General features: G+C 39.3%; 1 protein-coding gene across 5 annotated transcripts in view; it reads left to right on the forward strand.

The window, feature by feature from the left end:
- CTPS2 (CTP synthase 2) overlaps nt 1–20,529 on the forward strand; it is an 80,077-nt gene that overhangs the window by 54,213 nt on the left and 5,335 nt on the right. For all 5 annotated transcript variants that reach the window (XM_054817720.1, XM_054817728.1, XM_054817742.1 and 2 more), the window contains 5 exons: nt 3,713–3,809; nt 5,895–5,950; nt 7,510–7,606; nt 10,971–11,115; nt 20,157–20,267. In XM_054817720.1, the coding sequence (XP_054673695.1) occupies nt 3,713–3,809; nt 5,895–5,950; nt 7,510–7,606; nt 10,971–11,115; nt 20,157–20,226 (465 nt within the window). In that variant the 3' untranslated portion in view covers nt 20,227–20,267. The remainder of the gene's footprint in view (nt 1–3,712; nt 3,810–5,894; nt 5,951–7,509; nt 7,607–10,970; nt 11,116–20,156; nt 20,268–20,529) is intronic.

Consider the following 20,529-nt stretch of genomic DNA (forward strand, 5'->3'; position numbering starts at 1 on the left):
CTATGGGATTTTAAGAGTATAAGAAATTTAAGCTGATATTTGTTGGAATATTTAGATACTGTGCTGTAGTTTAGTGAAGGAGTAGAGGACGGGATTTTTTAAGCTGGTTACTCATACCACTGTGTAGCTGCATGAATCAGCTATTGATGAGTCCTGCTTTGGCCTCATACCTGACGGTGGTCATCTTTTTGAAAGCAAACAATACTTCAATCAGAGTAATGGAGCACTGAGTAGTCTGAAATCCCCAAGTGGCTTTATGGCAACTAGTTCCATCCTAGAGGGCTGAGTGCTTTAGATAAGTGGGCAATGATGGGGTTTGCTTGGAAGTAAGACATCCTTGGGGGATAAGGGAGTAAGGGATTGTGGCAGATATGCGAACCTTGCACCCTCTTGCAGTAATGGAAAATGTTAAATCCCTGGTTTTGAATGGTTTACTTGCCAAGTTGGAAGCTGTCAGTACCACTTAGTGTTGCATCTGTCATTTTTTTCTTTAAAATGTTTGTACTATTATTTCTAAAATATTAGTATAAACATCCCATTTGTAGGTGGCTGAGTCTGTTCACTGATGAACTTGGGACTGAAACAGATCAGATGGAATCTAGCAAGTGCTGACTAATCCTGCAGAGAAATGATGCAAAAATCAATAAAAGAATGGGTTCCTCTAGTTTGAGTTGAGTCCTTGTCAGCTTGTGTTTCTGGGGTTTTTTTACAGCTGTGTTCAGCAGGGATTAATATTCATCAGTACCTGTCACTGTATTCCCTGCTCCTGTCAGCTTTCCCTCTGCACATCTCTTGTGGCTTAGTGTCTTAGAGCCTCTTTGCAGTGTTCAGTTAATCTTTAGGGTCGGGGCTTCTCCTGATGCTTTGATCAGCACTTACGTGTATCACAATTTCTTTCAGCAGCGACCAATCATTTGCTCGCTAGACAAGGGCAGAGTAAAAAGGCAAAAAATGCCGAAGAACCTGCTTCCAAAGCTGGCTTACCACGAGTTGTTGAAATCAAGTAATGCTCCTCTCCCTCCCTGCCTTCTCCACACACCCCCCCCCCACTCCCCAAAAAAACCCGAAAACAGAACACACACACCCTACCCAAGATAACCAAGGTTAGATATATTTCTCAAAATGGCATTGCCAGACATGAGGTAAACAAAGACAAAACTTAATGGTCCTGGAGCGGTTACTGAAATGATAGGTGTTGGGATTTCAGGGCCTTGGCTGCTCTGTTTCGAGTGTCTGCACTTGAGAGTTTTCTCATTAGCTTTTATGTTTCCTAACAACAATGAAACAATCCAAGCAGTAGATTTCTGAAAGAAGATTGCAGTTCATGGGTAGTTAAAGTCACTATTCACCAGTAGCATGATTTAATTCTGATCAGACTGTTTTATATCTATAATGTGGTTTGTGTTATGCCAGAGTGATTAATTATTTATTTCATGTTGGCTGCCTGGTGTGTAATACGTGATCTCTGTAAAAGCCCTGTAGTATTGGCAGTTTTCAGAGATTTGGGTAAGAAAGACCTAATTAATGCCTTATCTCTTCTTGCACCCTCCCTACTGATGTGTTTTTGTTGCTTGTGGTGCCTGTTGCTCGTGCTTTCTCTGCTCTTCAAAGAACTAATGCATAGTAAGAGCTGATTTATTCAGTGGCAGGACGCATAAGCTCTTTGAAGAATCTATTCGGTTGCACAGTTGTTTAAAATAACCACCACTTGAAGGTTTGTCTTTTATCTGATCAAATAAATTCTGTAAAATATGGCAAAATTTTCCATAATAGTTGCTTTTCTGATGCTTATTACTGTCTTTGGGCTGTAGGGCAGCAGTGCCACTTTGCTTTTGAAAGCTTCTTGCACAGACTTTGTTGCAGAGAAACTCATGTAATATATTAACGTTAAGGGTGGTGCTGTGATAGTTGATCAGAGCCACAGAGCGTATCCAAAAGAGGAAGATCCAGAGTCAGATTAGCTCTGAGGTGTTGCTTCATAAGTAGCTCCTTTCCTCACCTGACTACAAAAATTAAACACCTGGGTATTACCTTGATTCCATTAGCAAAGTTAGACCAAAAACATCCTGCCCCAAATTTTTAGGAAGAAAAATCTGAAATTGTGATTAGGGGATAGTAGTATTTAGGTGTTTGATACACTTCTGAGAATGAAGGAATGTCTACTCTTGATTTTCACCTCCAAACTTAAAAAAACCACAAACAAACCCTTCATTGTTTTTCTTGTCATTAAGCAGCTATTAAAGTGAAATTTTTGTAGTCAGAAGAGAAGCATATACTTAAAGTACTTGGTAGCTGCTTGTTACCAGTTCATCTCTGTTTGACAAGAGTCAAGAGCACAACTTTAAGGTTATCCATAGTATGGGTGTAGGCAAGTAAATAACACCTCATGGAAACCTTGTTTGATTTCAGAGGGTCAGAGTGTTTGACACATACATACAGCCTGCTGTATACATTCTAATTGCTTCTGATGTGGCCACTACTTCAGGAAAAAAGTATAAGAGTGAAAGTAAATGGAAAGAAATAAAGTAAAAGCAGACAGTCTCATCTTTTTTGAAATAATAAGGATTCAATGAATGATTTTTTTTTTTTTTTTAGTTTGTGAGATTTTGTTAGCTGAATGTGCTATATAGTCCTCACTTTCATGATTTGGGAGGTAATTAGAGGATTTGTAATATCCCACTGCTTTGATCACAGCTTCTCCTCATGACATTTTATAATGAGCATATAGCTTATAAATAACATTTTGAAGGTATAAGGTTATACAGAGATAATTGCACAGCTGAAATGCATTGGCACAAGGCCAAAGGCTAAGCACTTTCCACCATCCCTTCTAAATTCAATAACTTCACTTTATGAAGTGTATCATCAGAAATTGTTTTCATTACTCCCAGAGGGCAAATTAAGGTTAATAAAAATCCAATTCCAGATTACTCGTATGTGTGAATATTTGTATTTTTAGAACCTTTCTTTGTCAATTACATTCCTCACTGACTGTGTGTATGCGAATACAAGCACGTAGGTCATAGTTTCAGCTCATGTGTTTCTACAGCTTTGAACTGTTCTACCTCTCTGAGACAGACTTCCTCTAAACATGGCTGTGAGACCCAGCAGGATTTTTCAAACCGAGCAAAACTAAACATGCTCCTTCCGCTAAGTCATTGTTTCACACATCCACTGAATCCCACCATCCTGAATTCCACTTGACCCAAATAGCAGCCATTTGACCTGTCCGCTTCAGTTCTCAAACCCAGTGTTTCTATATCCTCTTCTTTAAATGTTATGTTAAATAGCATATTCTTCATACAAGGCAACCTAGTATTTTGTGGATTATTAAGCAATCTGAGAAACCCTTTAGTAAAGGTGAATTAGGGCGGAAGATTTTTCCATTTTCTTCCTGTGATAAATGAGTTACGTATATAATCTGAAATAGCACACACATGTTGGAGTCACCTCTTTCAGTACACTGCTTTTACAACATTAGATTGTAGTCTTGTTACAAGTGCCCTCTGCTTTTCTCTTCACTCTGCTGCTCCATGCCCTCCTCTTCTCCTCGCTTCCCAAAGAGGACTTCCACTGTCTTGATAAGAAAAATAAAGAAAATAAGAAAAAAAAATCATGTTACCATTTATAAATCTATGCAGCCTGTTATGCAATTGTTGCTTTTTTTTGTTGTTGTTGGATGAAACAGTGTTTAAACAATTTTTCTCTACAGGTTATTGACATGCCAGAACATAATCCTGGGGATATGGGTGGAACCATGAGACTCGGGAAGAGGAGGACTGTTTTCAAAACACAAAATTCTGTTTTAAGTAAGTTACATTTCTGCTCTTATGACTTGCCTTTTGGATAGGAGCTTTGTAAGACGGCAAAGCAAAAATCCCAAAGCACATTTTGTTAAAGGACTACACCCTCAAGCAAGCAGTTGGGCGACAGCTTCCCCGAGCTCATTTACTCTGATCCTGTTCCCATATACATTTACCCAGGATCAGAACGTGAAGAAAGAAATGAGACACATGTGGAAGTTCCAGTGAAAAGGTCAGTTAGGGTCCAATGCTTTAAATAAACATTAAGGAGTCTGTTGAGATAACTGAAATGCATTTTTTGGTAGTTTAATTCATTATTTTCGTGGGAAGATCAGAGCATTTTCTTCCTATTTTCTTTATAAGTTGATAGGACATGTGAACCAGGGCTTCTTGTTCTACCCCTGAAGCGTTTCGGTAGAACTAACCTGGACTTTTACCTGTTATGCTCTTGCCAGACCTAAACATTGCTTGTCATTCCCTGGAGTTGCCAGTACACCTCAGCCTTAAAAGTCATTTGGCCTCGCTGCCTTAGTCCTCATCTTGTCTTGACAGTGTTTGCTAGTTTGTATCCTAATTATAGCCAGGCCTTGCTTAGCTCCAGTCTCTGATCCAGCACTGCCCTAGGCGTAGCCCAGTCCTGGAAACAGTCTTGTTTTGGGAAAGCAAATTATTTGTTGTAGGAAAGGAAAATTATTTGCTGTAACAGGATACTTCAAAAGGCAAAATAGAAGCAACCAAAATATAGAACAAATTATTCAATTTGATCTATATGCTTTTTAAAATTGAAGTAATATTTATCTCCTATTAATCAGCCTATTGTACAGTAGTAATAGAAGTGATGCTGAAAACATGTGAAAAGTGGTTTCTTGTCTGTCAATAAATATAGGCATATTTCTTCATTACCCTGCCCCTGACTTTGATCTGAGCTATTATTATATTTAGCTATGTTGAACTTATGGAATGTATCCTTCTGAGCTTTTAAAAATTACATCTGCTTCAGTGCGACACCAAAGTGTAATACATATGAACATTTAATGAAAAATCTGCCTTTCTAGAGAATGCCCGTGCTAGTGATCTGACTGACGTGGGTGATACTTTGCCTACGTGTGATACAGATATGCATGTCACAATGTACAAGTTGTTCTGTGACCTAAATGCTTCTTGGAAAAGTTAACAAAAATTAATGTGTGTTGTAACTCTTGACCAGTATTATGAGTTGTTTAGATGACCATATTCATCAAGGATTCATAGAAAGCTCTGGTAGTTTACTTAGAAAATCTGATGCCTGTTTCTAATGCTTTACAACTTGAATGGAAATAATGGTTTTGAAAAGGTGGTTCCTTAAAATTAACACATATAACACTTTTTGTAAAATCATAGTACTATCACTCTACAACTTCTGGAGATCTTTTTGGCAGTCTAGTTCTTGTACCAACCCTTAAGCGAGATAGTAATCCTAATGACACTAGGATAGATCGAGAGTAAAGTTTGAGCTGTGACTGTGAGATATGTGATCAAACTCTGGTTTACTGCATACCTTTAACTTCTTGTTAGTCTGGAATGTAGAGTGTTCCAGATTAGGCTCAGAGGACTGCAGCAGTCATTTGGGTAATGAGATCAGGAAAACAGAAAAACAATATTCTCTGTTTGTCATTGGAGCTATTATGCCAGCTGCCAAGCATAAGCTATTAAAATGGAACAGATGCTACTCAAAGGCTTACTTCACTGCACCTTTTGTGTACAACTGTCGTAAAACCCTGAAGGGATTTTATATTGCTTGTTCACTCAAACATTTTTTATTTTATTTTGGGCTTTACAATTGAAATTAATTTAAGTGTGGCCTTCAGACTCTAGTCTACCTAAGCTATTTCTGGTCAAGGAATGTTGAGTATGAATTCTGAATAAATTCAGGTAACAGTAAATTAAAAGAAACCAGTCATCACTCAGAAAAACAGAAAGCTGGAGCGAGATGAGAAGTATCCTGTTATGTTTTACATGTGAATGTTTTTTGAGATTTAAATTACAAGAAATAGTTGTAACAACTATTAAAGCAACATATTAGCATGAATTTATTTTTCGTTGTATATTCAGGGAAACTTTATGGTGATGAAATGTTTGTAGAAGAGCGACACAGGCATCGATATGAGGTAAGCTTTGCTAATGTATTTTGTGCTCAAAAGTTAAAGCTTAAGCAAATTGTGTTTCTCTTGGTAGACATGATTCTCTTTAAAGCTAATGGGAGATGTCTTATGTAAGCATAACCCAAAATTTAGTAATGGTTAGGCAGTATAATTTAGATCAAAAGGAACCTCTGTAAGTCTTCTGGTCCAGCTCCCTGTTTGGAGCTGAGCCAACTTCAAAATTAGATCAGGCTGCTCAGGATTTTGTCCCATCTAGTTTTGAATCTCTCTGAAGAGAGAGATTCTACAGTGTGTTTTGACAATCTATTCCAATGCTTAACTACTTCATTGTGAACCCTTTCCCCCCTTATATCTAATAGGAGATTTCCTTGGGCAGTTTGTTTTTTATCTCTGTCGTGTGCTGTGCATCTCTGAGCAGAATCTGACTCAGTCTTCTGTATATCGTCCCATTTGATAGTTGAAGTCAGCAATGAGGTACACTCTTTGCCGCCTTTTCTCCAGGCAGAACAAATTCAGATCTTCCAGTTTCTCCTATGTTGCATGTGGTCCAGCCCCTAACCATCCTGGCTGGACTTCCTATAGACTTGCAACATTTTGTCAATCTCTTGTGCTGAGGGGCCTGAAACTAGACACAGTATTGCAGAAATGTTCTTGCAGGTGTTCAGTGTAAGGGAATAACGTAGTGTACTGTTTCTTAAATGCATTGCTCCTTGGCTTATTCATAGGCTTAGATTATGTTCAGATAGTACACATTCTTTCATAGCCTAAATGTAGGCAGACTTCAGACATCTGCAATTTGGAGGCTAATTCAGATCACTTGCTTCCTACCATCCAACTCTGTAGGCCCCTTGTATACGTCCACTCCTCTGAGAACATCTAAGCAAAGGTGCCTGTGTACATTCAGAATACTATCATTCAAGGAGATGGGCAAGAGCTGGACTCAGTCTCTTGAGATACTTCAGAAGGGGCCTGACTCCAATATCTCCAAAGGGACGTGAGCTGTGAGATGTGTGTGTGCTACAAACTGATTCAGACAATGTTAAGTTTCTTTAAAAAGCTGGGAGGAAAATGTGATGGTGGTAAAGGTGCTCAGAGTTTGAATATTAACTGGGTGATTAGAATGTCACCAAGGAAATGAAACAGCTCACTGCAGAGTTCATCAGTTTGAAGGAGGAGCTGAACCACAGCTTGTGTCATAACCACTGAAATGCAGTGTTCAAAGAGGATGTCAGTCTTTATGCCTACTTCAGTGGGCCTTTTAAAAAATGAGGAGTGCAACCTGCTCACAATCAGGAGGACAGCAGGCAGAAGCAACCCTGGCTTTAATCTTTTGAATGTTATGTAGTAAGTTTTAAAATTACTGATTCATGTCTTATTAAGTAAGCATGGCCACTTTTACAGATTTATACCAGAGAGTTGTTAAAACAAGAAAGCAAAAATTCCCAACTCTTTTCTCCATTCTTTTCATTCTTGTATGCATACTAAAATCATTACAACTGACTACTACTGTTTGTTAAATCCAAAAATAAATAGAACTACTATTATTATTACTTTCAATATTTCAGGTGAACCCAGAATTGACTCACTGCTTTGAAGAGAAAGGTTTGAAATTTGTTGGCCATGATACGGAAGGGAACAGAATGGAAATTATTGAACTGGAGAGTGAGTGTCTTACTTGTCTGTAGTACTTTCCACATCTATTAAAACCATGTAAACTATAGGTTGTTAAATGGCAGGTAGGCACAATATTTAGCTGTCATAACAGCCAAGATCATGTTGGAGGATGCTGCTGACTCTACCTATGTATTACAATGATTGAAAATTCCGAGGATGTTTGGAGAAGTCTCCACTTCTCAAGGATTGTGTGTGTGTGTGTGTGATTATCAGGGAGAGACATGCTCCTTTTCTAAAAGGTCATAATTCTAGCTTAGTGGGATTGGCTATGTAGAATCGTAGAGTGATTTGGGAGGTCATCTAGTCCAACCCTCTGCTTCAACACAGGGCTACCTTCAAATATAGATCAGGTTGTTGAAAGCCATATCAGTCAAGTTTTGAGTATCTTCAAGGATGCTGTTGGTTGGGCTTCAAACCACTCACCACTACTCTTTGAAGCCAGCAGTCCAGCCATTTTTTTAACACACTTTGTAGTCTACCCATAGTCCATAGCTCCCAACTTGGATGCTAGGTAACTACATCAAAGGCCTTGCTAAAGTCAGGATAAACAAAGGCTACAGCTCTCCTGGCATCCAAAGACTGATCGTTCCCAAGCTTGTTGTGGCCAGTTGTCTTCCTGTCCTTCTTCACGTGTCTGGAAATGCTTTGGAGGAAGATTTGTTTCATTATCTTCCCATAAACTGAGGTTAGGCTGACTGTCCTGTAGTTCCTTGGATCCTTCTTTTTGTCTCTCTCTTGAAGGACTCCTTTTTCCAGTCATCAGGGACCTCTCATGATCACCTTGGCCTTTGAAAGATAAAAAACAACTTCATGATGACATTGGCCTGCTCCCCAAGCACCCTCAAATATTCTTAGTCAGGTCCCAATAACTAATATATGTTCAGTTTCCTTGAGTGTATGAAATATGTGTACATGCAATATAGCAAAAGTATAAAACATCACTGGTATATATTACCTAGAGAGGCTGTGAGATCTCCATCCTTACAGATAGACACCTTCAAAACCTGACTAGACAAAGCTGTCAGCAACCTGATTTAACTCTGAACTCAACCCTGCTTTGAGCAGGAGGTGGGACTAGAGACCTCCCAAGGTACCTTCCAATCAGTTTAACCTCTGTTTAGAATCATAGAACAAAGTATGAAAATCAAATAGAAGGCAAGCTCCTTTCTTTCACAGAAGTGATTCAGATAGATAAGGGTTTGATATTGTGGAAATCAGGTAAATTTGAGCTACTTTATCTACTCAGACTTGATGTCTTTTCTAAAAGGTTCTGAAATAAACATATGCAGTGTAGCTCCTTTTTATTGAATGCCACACAGAGTAGCTCTTAGAAACAATCCCTTTGATTTTGCTTGATTCTTTGATTAACTCCTTGCTGTTAAATCACTTTTGGCTAGATGAGTATCAGGCACCTGAAGATGCAGGCTACCAGATAAGATGGTTTTTTTTTCTTATGTGACCCCTAATTGCCATTGGTTAAGATAAATTTATGTTTCTGTGCATGGATTTTATGATAAGAATACATCGTCATCCTATGGAGTGCTATTTGTGACATGATGCTTCTGAGAAATCATTTTATATACTCCATGGTGTGTTGAAGAACAGTGCTGTAATTTTGAATATAGACACCTACTTACAATGTCAAGCAGTGGCACCATAGTGTAATCTGAGAGCAAAGGATACATGTGAATTCATAAACCACTAATTGTCATGGTGTTCTTAGTTTGTTCCTGATAGGTTACCTCTGTTACTCATGCTGGTGTTGGGAGGCTATTTTGTCTGCTTTGCTTGAAACTTCTATAGAGAGCATCATGAGCTAAATCAGGCAGAATTTTTAAATTGCATGTTACTGTGAAAAGAATAAAGACAGCAGTAAAACCTGGAATTATTTCACAATGGGCTGCAAGGAGACTCTGATTACTAAAGAAAAACAATCATCATAGGGAGGAGGGTGGGTTGGAGCGGAAGCACAGAAATAACAGTATGCCAGATAGCTTAGGCAAAGCTTTTAAGCAAAATATCCCCACAGGAAATATTTGATGCTTTGTCATTGGCTTGTTTTACAGCTTTAAAGAACTAAATTGCATGGTAGAGAGAAAGAAGTTATGGGATCAATTTAGGATCCAGGTTCTTTTTAAGAAATAGCAGCAGAAAGAACAGTATACTAGATCGTATAGTTTATCTTCATAGAAGAAGAACCCAGCTTTCTTGTTATCACTTACTCTGTACTGCAGAAAAATTCCTTGAATGTTTGGGATTATTTTGGAAATTGTTGAACCAGAAGAGATCTGTGGTTAATTTTGTCCAATGTCCTGGCTTTAGAAGTGGCTAATGTTAGTTCCTTTAAAACAATATTCAAAGAAGGAACAGGTGCACAGCGTGGAAGAGTACAAAAATATTTTTCTTTCATTATCCTTTTGAAGGCGACAGACAGGTAGCAGAAGTAGTAGCAAAGAGGTGCTGTGATTGGGACACAGAGAGCTGAAGATTTAAAAGAAGATGAAGCAGCATGGCTTGTTTAGCTTGGCAGGCAGAGTTGAATGGTGGTGATATTGTTGTCCTTAATCACACAGGCCAAACAGAAGGAAAGAAGAGCACCATAAGAAATGGATCTGAGTTGGCTGTAACAAAGGTGGCCTGTGAATTAGGGAGAAGTTTTTAAGTAAAGGGAGAGAGTATCAGAAGAGCTTTCTAGTGGGAGCCAAAAAACCTAGGGAGTGTTATGGTAGAGCCTTGACCCTTTGTGCTTGAGACTACATGATGTAGCTGCGTTCAATAACAGGAGACTGGACTTAATGTCCCAGGAGATCCCTTCCAGGCCTAATTATTTGAAACTTGTTTTCCCCAGTTTCCTCTGTATGTTGCTTTCATATCCATCTCTTAGTGTGTAAATAGTTGCGGTATGATAATGCTTGGTCTTGTAGGAACTGTTTTATTTTTCACTCAGATATGTATGGGTGCATGTTCTGAATATGCATGCACAAATATGTATTGGAAACCAAAATACTAGGAAAATAACATGATAAATGTATACTTTGTGGTTGTTGTCTCCCCCTCCCTCCCTTACGTGTAATTACGGGTTTATTATTTAGCTTTTAATTACATCATTGGGCACATTAAGGTTGAATCACAGGATGATTTTTCCTTAATTTGCCTTACTAACCTTCTGCCTCTGTTGTCAGTTGCTTTTCATGGAAAAAGTTAAGGTTCCTGCTGTCTCGCCCTTAAATTCACACATGCTGATCTGGCTTATGGACTCCTGTGTTAAATCTTCAATGCACTTTTTTTTCTAACAGTTGTTCTACTATCTTCTTCTTACATCTTATAATTTTCTTTGACATCTGTCTTGTAGATCACCCATATTTTGTGGGAGTTCAGTTCCACCCAGAGTTTTCCTCAAGACCTATGAAACCTTCACCTCCATACCTTGGACTGTTGCTAGCAGCAACTGGGACACTCAGTGCATACCTGCAACGTGGATGTAAATTGTCTCCAAGGTAATCTTTCTTACTTACTTGCCTGCAGTTTGACAGTCACATGTTCAGAGGGACTATCCTGTCCTTCAATTCAGAACTCCAGAAGAGGAAAAGGAGTTCATGTATTGATTTACTTGTTCCTGTACACACCTGACAATAAACCCTGGTGTAAAAGTATTCATAAGCACAGTTCCTGACTTCCTTCTTTTCAGAGGCTATTAGGGCTAAAGCTAGATGCATATATTATAATGAGAATAAAGTAAAAAAAACCTTTAGTAAATTCATGTGAAGTTAGTGGCCTCCTGTGTTAACTTTGGTTAATGGTAGTCTCACAGGGAAAGTGATTTGCCAGAGGATCAAGCAATGAAGTAGAATTCTTACCTAGTTGTATTTGAATGATGATAATAAAAAAGAAAACACTGATTTTGTTTTGCAGGAGCTAAATAATTAATACCATCTAGCAGAGAGAGGCCTGAAACAAAAGAGTTGGGATAGCTTTAGACTTATGGGTTTGGATCTAGATCAAAACTGAATGGTTCAGCCAAACTAAAATCCTTTGTCCCTTGGACACAGAGTTTTTGGTTTATTGAATGTAGCAATAGTTTTTAGCCACTGTTAACTCATTCTTGTTTATTTCAATGATAATAATAACAGTTACAATTTCATTACAATAACAATAATAAAGAGGTCACAGGGAAGCCTAGGGTAAAATAACAAAAATAAATTAAAAAAAAAATCACAGAATGACTGAATAATAACACAGAACAGATCCAATTCTGGCTTACTGGCTTTTTCTCTAAACCAGGCACCGAGCTTACTAGTTTCGTGGGGTTTTTTGGGGGGGTTTTGTTGTTGGGGTTTTTTTTTTGAGTGTTGCTTTCTATTACAATGAGATCCTTTTCTTAAGCAAGAAATAGAAGTTTTATTCAGGTTTCAGTGGTAATGGAAAATAGCCAAGCCAGACCAGATCAATCTATTTTGGTACCCTGCTCCTTATGGGTAGCAGTTGTCTTTCATAAATGCACTTCATCTTTGCTCACCCTGGCCAATTGTGCAATGGCGTACCTACAGAGAGAATTTCTTTCTGATCTGTGAACTACAGCTTGATTGAAATACTCTTATTACTTTAGCCTGTCATTGTTATTAGCGGTCGTAACATTATTGACCTTTTAAAATTTGTGCCAGTGCATTACACAGGTCAAATTTTTGTGGTACTTGTCAGGAGGGAGTCTTCAAGCACAATGATCTTCAGTCTTTTCTTCTTGTGGGCTGTCTGTGCATCACAGTTCATTTTGTTTGCCAGGTCCCAACATCCTTTCTTTTACTGCTTTCTCCCATAAGTATACCTATTCATCTCTCTGAGATAAAGAAAAATTACTTTTTTTGAATGAGTGATCTGCATGTGTCCTGCCAATTTAAATTTAAATCCCTTAGCAATAGAGCAAATACATTTTCTAACCTTGACTTTAAGTTTCAGCAATTACTGATGTGCTGCCCTTACACTTATTTGAATTAATCAATAAAACGTATATCCAACTCTTTTTCTTCATGTTCATACAATAAACTCCAACCAGCACTTAAACATTTAACAAAGACAAAATTTCGTACCCTGAAACCTTATTTATAAAAATACAAATTTTATCGTTTACCTAGTTACACAACAATCAAGCAGACCCCTCTGTCTCGAGAAAGAGCGTTGGAATAGAAAAACATTTTGAGGCTAAAAGAGGAGCATTTTGAAGGGAAGAACGTTCAGGAGGGAGTTTCAGTGCTAATTACATCCCAGAATGCCAGTGATTTCATTGAGCAGTAAAGCTAAAGCATGTCCTGCCAAGACTGAAAGATATCTGAGGAGAGGATTTTGTGCACGCTGCATCCAGCCCTGCCTACATGAATTGTAGTCATGCTGTGGACTAGAGCAAAGATGTAACCTGAAAGAGAATTTGTGGAAGCCAGCAAGTTAAGCAGATTACCTAAGCTAGTCTATTAAAAACACTCAAAAGTGAGTTAATGATGAATTCCTGAGACAAAAGGAAATCCATATTTCAGCATGAGATTCTTAACAGTAAATCATTACCCTAGAACATTTAACAGCCCCATAATTAGGATGCAATTTTAGAACATCTGACACCTGGACAGAAGCCCTAGCTTCTAAGCAGAGCAAACAGTAAATTTAAAGATGCATCACACATCTCAGGAGAGTGCCCTAAATAAATAAAAGTGAATAAACCTTCTCTTAAATTTTTGTGAGGCCTAGTCTGGTAGACAGTATGGGAATGCTTACACATAGGCATGATGCATTCCTTGTTTCAGACTGGAATGCATCCTCTGGAGTAAACTTTGTTCCCAGGAGCTTTGATGTGTACAGAGACAGTCAGGAACTGAGCAAAGGATTGGAGTAACTCAGTGATGAGTTACTCCGTAGTTACCTGAAGTGGTAGTTTGGCATCTAAGTTGCCTTTGTGGTTTCAGCCTCTCATGCTTTATGGCATGAGTGCCTAACCATCAGACAAAGCCATGCACTTCATTTCCTTGTGAATGCTTTTAAATCATGACCTTTCCCAAATCTTTCTGTGGAAATACTGAAGTCACCATTTCGTAAGGAGCTGAGGAAGGTGAGAGGCTGCCAGTTTCCATGTTCCATTGTAAAGGACAGAGGAGACTCTCAGAAAGTGTACAGTATCCACAAATACACTACTTTTTAAGAGAAACCGAAAGGTTTTAATAGAAAACTAGTGGATGAAGAGAGAAACTTCAGATGTAATGTTGACTCTTACTGAGTCTTACAGAATTTCACTTGGAAAAAGCAATAAAAAATGGCTTATCTGTTAGAACAGTGTCATATGGATTTCAAAACCACTGATGTACAATAAAGCCATGTTGCCTTTTTTTTTTCCCATAGCAAGTTTAGCATCAACAGGCTTTATTTCTTCTTTCCCCTCAGCCAGCATCTTTATTAATGGTCTGCAAGAGTAGGCCAGAGTGCATTAATGATACTCACAAATAATATCATTTAAAGAAGAGCAGAAAGCAGTATTCACAACAAAGTAACATAAAAAGATATAGAGAATTTAAAAACCTGAGCTGAAAATAGTGAAATTATGTGTTTCTTTGGAGGAAGAGAGTAACAGGTTAAGATAGATAATTTAAACACAAACGCCCAGCAGATGGGAGGAAATGTAGGAAGTGAGAAATGTTCCTAGGTGAGAAAGTGTGGGCAACTAGGACTGCCGCCAAAAGAAATTTTTGCAAGTCATCAATGAATATGCTAATGGAAGGCACCAATCCAACGCCATCTAGTCACAGAGTAATCTGTTAAGTTCTGGATAGGTTATTAATAAAAGATGACTTATGACTTGCATTCAGAGACAAGGAACAAAAGTGGCTAGAGGACAGAAGGAGTGGTCCATAAAGAAAAAAAACCTCAGTGGACTTGTCCATATGGTGCTTATTGCACTGACATGGTGCAGCTGTCTCCCAAACCAGCTGTGTAGGGAGGTTTGGGCAAGCAGCTGTAAAGAGAACAGGAAATAGCCTGTGTGTCATGTTCTGGTGTATGAGGGACAAAGGAGGTATGGGTAGAGCTATCTCTGATGTCCCCTGTACGTTATCCCCAACCCATAACGCATCTGGCACAGCATCGTATTTCTGCCATTGGCCAAATCCGGATGTTTCAGAGGAGTTGAAGGAAATCTTGTGGGTTGAAGTCTGTCAAGAGAGGGACTGCTCCACAAAAGAAGACAATCCAGGAGCCAGGGGTGGCAGCTGTACTAGTAGGGGTGGTGTCCTCACCAGCAGGAGTCAGTGCTGCAGTCACCAAAGGTGGCAAGCAGACTGCCTCCAGTGGCAGTCACCACGTCCTATAGGCAGTCCAGTGCAGAAGTGCGAAGGGAGTGATATGTCAGGTCAAAGGTTAATTCAGGAAGTCCAGTCAACAAGTGATGACAGAACTAAAGAGATGGGTACAAGTATGCCTGTGCATAGCTCAGGCAAGGACTGGGGGTCAAGGCTGCTGGGCCCATGGGTGGAGGCCCCAGGTGAGGATGGTCAGGGCTGCTAAGGCCTATTGGTGCCCTCAGAGCCCTTACAGAAAACTACAGAAAAAGTTTTAAAGGAAATTCCTTCTCAACCGTAGTGGTATTTCATGATGAACTTAGTAATGGTTAGTTATGGCAGTTTCTTTGTCATTTTAATGTTAGATGTTTACAGTGAAGATACTTCTGAGCTAGTCACCCCAAGTCTTTTTGTGTAGTCGCTAAGCAAATATGTACTTCAAAGGAGCCATATAGCTCATTGTAATGGTTGAGTGGGTCAGAAGCATTATACCCTGCAAGTGCCTGTTTCTCTCTGTTGACTGTAAGAAGCTGGCAGTAACTATCTCAGATGAAGATGTCTAAAGCCGTATGAATTGAATCCTATGCATGAGACTCAGCCGAGAGTTTTTGTAACACCCAGATATGTTCTGGTGTCTTGGTTGTGATTTTTGTAATGCTGGGTTCTAGCAAAACTGTTATCCTAGGTCCAGTTATGTGAGCGCAGATGTCTGACAGGTTGGAACTGGGAGTCTTAGATATGTGCTGAGGGATTCTTTAATGAAATGATGTTTCACGGAAGCATAGGGTCATATAACGATGGTGATCATAATAAATGATATATGATCATTTTTATGATCCTATAATGATCATAAAAATATTCACTGAGAAATATGAGTGACTGCAATTATAACCATTGCACAATCAAATATGCATTTATTTTAAATAACATTTTAATGACTATAATAATTTTAATCATTCAGCTTTATGTGGGGGAAATAAATAATAATAACTGACAGATTTCTTTTTGCTAGGTTCTCGAAAGCTATAACAATTGTTTGTTTTAAACAGCCACAGCCTGTACTAAATGTAATTATATTTATCTTTAATTTGCATTGAGGAAGAAATGCATTTAGCTTGGCTCCTGCCTTTGCAGGGAATAGCATTACTGTAACAATTGTTTAAATTGCTTATATTTCTGGAAAAGGATATTTTTGTCAATGATACATTAAAAAAGGATGAAAAAAGCCCCTCTGCAACTGTGTCAAATCCTTCATTTTTAAAGAATGTTGATCTGGATTTTCCAAATGAAACAAACAGAATGTTCAAGGACTACCCATTTTACAGTTGCTTGTGTTTCTTAATAAAAACATTAAAAGCAGGCAGTTCTGGTGCTTTTGTGCAGCTGTTTGAGAAATACAGGTTTAAAACTGATCTTGAGTCTTAATTCTAGTGGTTTTGTAGCTGAGATTGATTGCTGAGGTGATGCGTTCCAGCTTCATACCGTGTGGCCCCAGCTATCGGCTGCCTTCCGTACCATACCGATAGGCAATCTTCTCATCTTGCCTCCTTCCCTGCTTTAGGCTGATACGTAGCAGAGGTATCATGATACCTCTGTCAGGAGGACAGAGAGACCTGAAACGGGCATGAATTTGGTAATAATGGAACACATGTGGGAGGAAGCTCTCTTTATTGCTTAAGTCTTGAGAAGACAGGGATCTGAGTGAACTTTAAAACAAAACAAAAGCCCGTAATGTAATTTCTCAACAGAGGATGTTTTCCTTGCTCCAGTTGGGAAATATGTTGCAGTTCACTGCAAAGTGAGATGCCAGCTAGGTACGAGTAGATGTTTCATGTTGCAGTTAATTGCAGAGTGAAATACCAGCTAGGTACTGGTTGATATTTCACTTTGCAGTGAATGTATTTCCATTAACTACAAGGTAAATTAGGTGTAAGGATCGAAGTGACCAAAATTCTTCGTCTTGAAGACTGAAGTGACTGAGCAGATGCAGTGACGCTGCATACTCTGAGTTTTTTTCTGTTTTTCTCTTGCCCACATCTCTATACTCCAGATTCCATGGAAAAAAAAGATGGCATAGAACCACTGTGTTGGCCTTAGATCCGCTGACTAGCTCCTTTTTGTTGGAGTCTGCTGTTGTGGGAAAGGTTACAAACAAGATGAAGTGGGTGTCAGGTTCCTGCCCAAGATAATTACTAATTAATTTGTACACAAACTGAGAGAAGGCTTGCTGAAGGACATGTAAGTGTATTTTTTTTTAGTAGAGGGCTAAGTGCGAAAAAGAATTTCATAAAGAAAAGGCCAGGCTTATTTGATTTCCTACCACCACTACTTTCATAGCCAGCACATTTAAGCAGGATTACTTAATATTAGCAACTGTGAGCACAAAATATGCATTTGTTTTTTGTGTTTAATATCTATGTAATTTGGAAGGAAGTACACCTTTATTCCCAAGAGAGGTGATGACTCATTAGTGGTTAATACCATGTGGAGTTTTTCTTCAGGTTACTTATCAGTTGAACACAGTTCGTATCGCAGTAAATCTTACAAACTGGAGGTCAGCACTGGTTTGAAGCTATAGCACCCAGGTGTAGATATGCCAAGATTCATTAGTTCTTGTTTGCTTTCGAGTCCACTGGCAGCTTAAGTCTTGAAGAAGTTCAGGTTTCCTTGGAGCACAAGTTGTTCTTGTTGACATGGTACCACAGCTTCTGGGGGTGCGTAGAGATATCACTCAAACTGTGAGACTGACAGTTACCTGAGTCTGAAGCCCAAGGGCTGATCCTGACCTGGGTATTTCCCCTACCTTTCTCACCACTGTGGCCTGTCTCTTAGAGTTAAAACTGACTTACACCCAGCAGGACAGCCCTGAAGTAGGGGAGGCTGTGAGGTGTTACAGCAGAAGTCAAGAATGTGATGACAAGAGCCCTTTTCTGGGATGTGGAGTCAAATCCTGTACTGAATTAGGCAGTGTGGGAACAGAAACAAAATTGTCATCACTCAAGTAAGTGTTTTAGCCTCTGGGCTAGTGGCTAGCCAAGTGACCTGGCCCTCAGCTTCTGCAAGCTGGAAACAGGCCTGAGAAGTTGGGGTGGTAAGTCGATGAAATGACAGAAGCATCCAGCGTTGTGTGACTTGTTCTGTGGGTGAATGCCTCTAAAACCCACGCAATTGACTGGGGGAGGACTGGTGATGAGAATGCTGGGTGGGGATCAGCACCTGACTGTCTGCAAGAGATGAAGCTGGGCAGTTCTTCACTCACCTTGGTCCCTGAGCATTTTTATTTAAGCACCTGTCTCCCACGCTGTAGTATACGGAGCTCTGCTGTGTGTTTTCGGGCTGTGACTGCCACTGGGCAGCAGAACCGATTAAAAAAATTTTGCTGTGATGTGAAAATGCAAAAATGTTTTAGTAATACTGAATTTTTATTCCATGTTTCCGTGGGTACTTTCAGAAAGAAGTAAGTACAATGTCGATGATGTTGTGTTTGTCTGTGTGCATCTGGCATGCTTGATCATACTGTTAACAACACTTTCCTCACTTGAACAGTGTAATTGTTTGCCAGCTGCTGAAATGATCAAATAGAGCATTTCTCGGTAGCCTGAGATGACACACTCTTTATAAGAACCGCATGAACAGTATGTGTGTCATGTGAATAAAGGGCACAATGCTGTAGGCAAAGTTTTAATAATTGTTAGAACAGTCAGAATGCCTACTCTGCCTCATACAGAATTTGGTACAGTGATTTGCTGTAACTGTGGGAGGCTTTCCTAACAGAGGTAGAAATTAAATGAGATGACTGTTGGCGCCACTCCTCCTGTCCCACTCTATCAAAATGGCTGTGTTTTTACCTAATCTTTGATATTTTTTTAAATTATTTTTATTTTTTTGCAAAGAAGAGAGAGTGAAATTCAGGCTACAAAGCAGTGCTCAGTGACAAGCACCAGTATAGCCGAGTGCAGTTTGTTCACTATTCCACATTGCAGTCTAGATCAAAGATCTCCAGCTGCGGGGTTACATAGTTCCCCTTGAAACACTACACAGCAGGCAGTCACCGCGGATCAACTGATAAGGCTGTGTCTAGGTGGGTGGTGGGCTGATGATGTGCTTTATGTCTCAGTGGGAGATCATACCCAGAGGCGGGGAGCATGACGTCACTGAGATCCTGTTGGTTGGGGGATGAAGGTGTATGTGATAAGAGTGACGTGTGGCAAGACAGGTGTGTGGTCACTGGAGTAGAGTTGGTACCCAAGGCTGGCACTGGTGTACCCACACAAATGATGTCTGAGATCCGCATCTGTACTGTGTTAACCGTAACCTGCTCTCTGAAGTGTCACAGAACTGACCAGAATTATTGCTGCTCAAAGGTACTTGTCAGTTCCCTGGGCTTGCTTTGCTGGCTTCTGATCTTGGGAAATTCAAGTATCTAGAAAACATTGTAGAAGTGAAGTGTAGTAGGGGGAGGCTGAGGCTGGAGGCTCTTCTGAACAGGTGCAGTTTGTGCACTTAGAGTTAAGATAAACCTGGAGACCCCATAGACATCACAGCTGACTAAAATGTGGTTTGCAGGCACTTCTTTCTCTCAGTCACTGGTGTGATTCCTGTCCTTCACTGTTTACTTCTTCTGGCCACTTACAAAACCATCACTTGCCATGGCAGTTCTGCGAAAACCAGTCTACTCTCAGGAAACAGCAAAGGGGATAAATCCTCAGGAAAAACTGTCAGGATATTGCTTGGTGCAATGAAAATGATCTGTATTCCAACTGGAAAACCAAGAATTGTAATTTAAGTATAAATTAAAGCATTCTGAGTAAAGAAAGTTACAGTTGTCTTAACTTTTTATTTGGTCAAAACAATAATTTATCATAAAGGATAAGTTCCTTTTAGTCTTGCTCTGTATACCTGTTACTCTCCTTGTTGTTAATCATGGTCGCAGTCATGCAGCACCAGCAAACTATAGAATGAATATACAGGAGTCAAGCAAAAAGAAATGAAACATACTGTTTATATGGTGGAATATTTTTTTCTCATCAGTTCTTAGACTCCAAACTTAAGCCCACTCCTGAAGAGGAAGGCATTCTAAAATTCCAAAATTGAGCATGAGCTTAAAGTAGTTTTCTGGAAATGGATTGCATTTGAGGAAAGTGTTTGTCATATGCATCATCTGGGTTGGAGGGTTTGAAATGCAATAATTGTTGTAGATCCTTTTGACTGTGTATTGCTTTTAACAGTGACAGCTACAGTGATCTCAGTGATGACAGCTCTCCAGAGAAAGAGTTTCCTAATTCAGAAACAAACTGAAATGATTGTATGAGATCACAGAAATGGATGATGCTATTGAGGTAAACAGAATCATTTTGATACTGCTTTATGACATTTATTTCTTCTAGACTTAAAACAGGAGACAAAGTTATCTTGATTCTCCCTTTTGTTTCAAATCCCATCTGAGAGCTTATGTTTTCTTCTTTGCCTGCAGCACTTAATTGTTCTCCTCTTCTGCTGCTTAATGCTGCAATTGTCATATTAAAGTCTGCTAAGTGTTTTGGGTACAGCTTATATGTAGGATGCTGTACAAAATCAAGTTGTGTTAGTGTTTGAAGAGAC

The sequence above is a fragment of the Grus americana genome, chromosome 1 (assembly GCF_028858705.1).
Source record: "Grus americana isolate bGruAme1 chromosome 1, bGruAme1.mat, whole genome shotgun sequence".
Classification (NCBI taxonomy): domain Eukaryota; kingdom Metazoa; phylum Chordata; class Aves; order Gruiformes; family Gruidae; genus Grus; species Grus americana.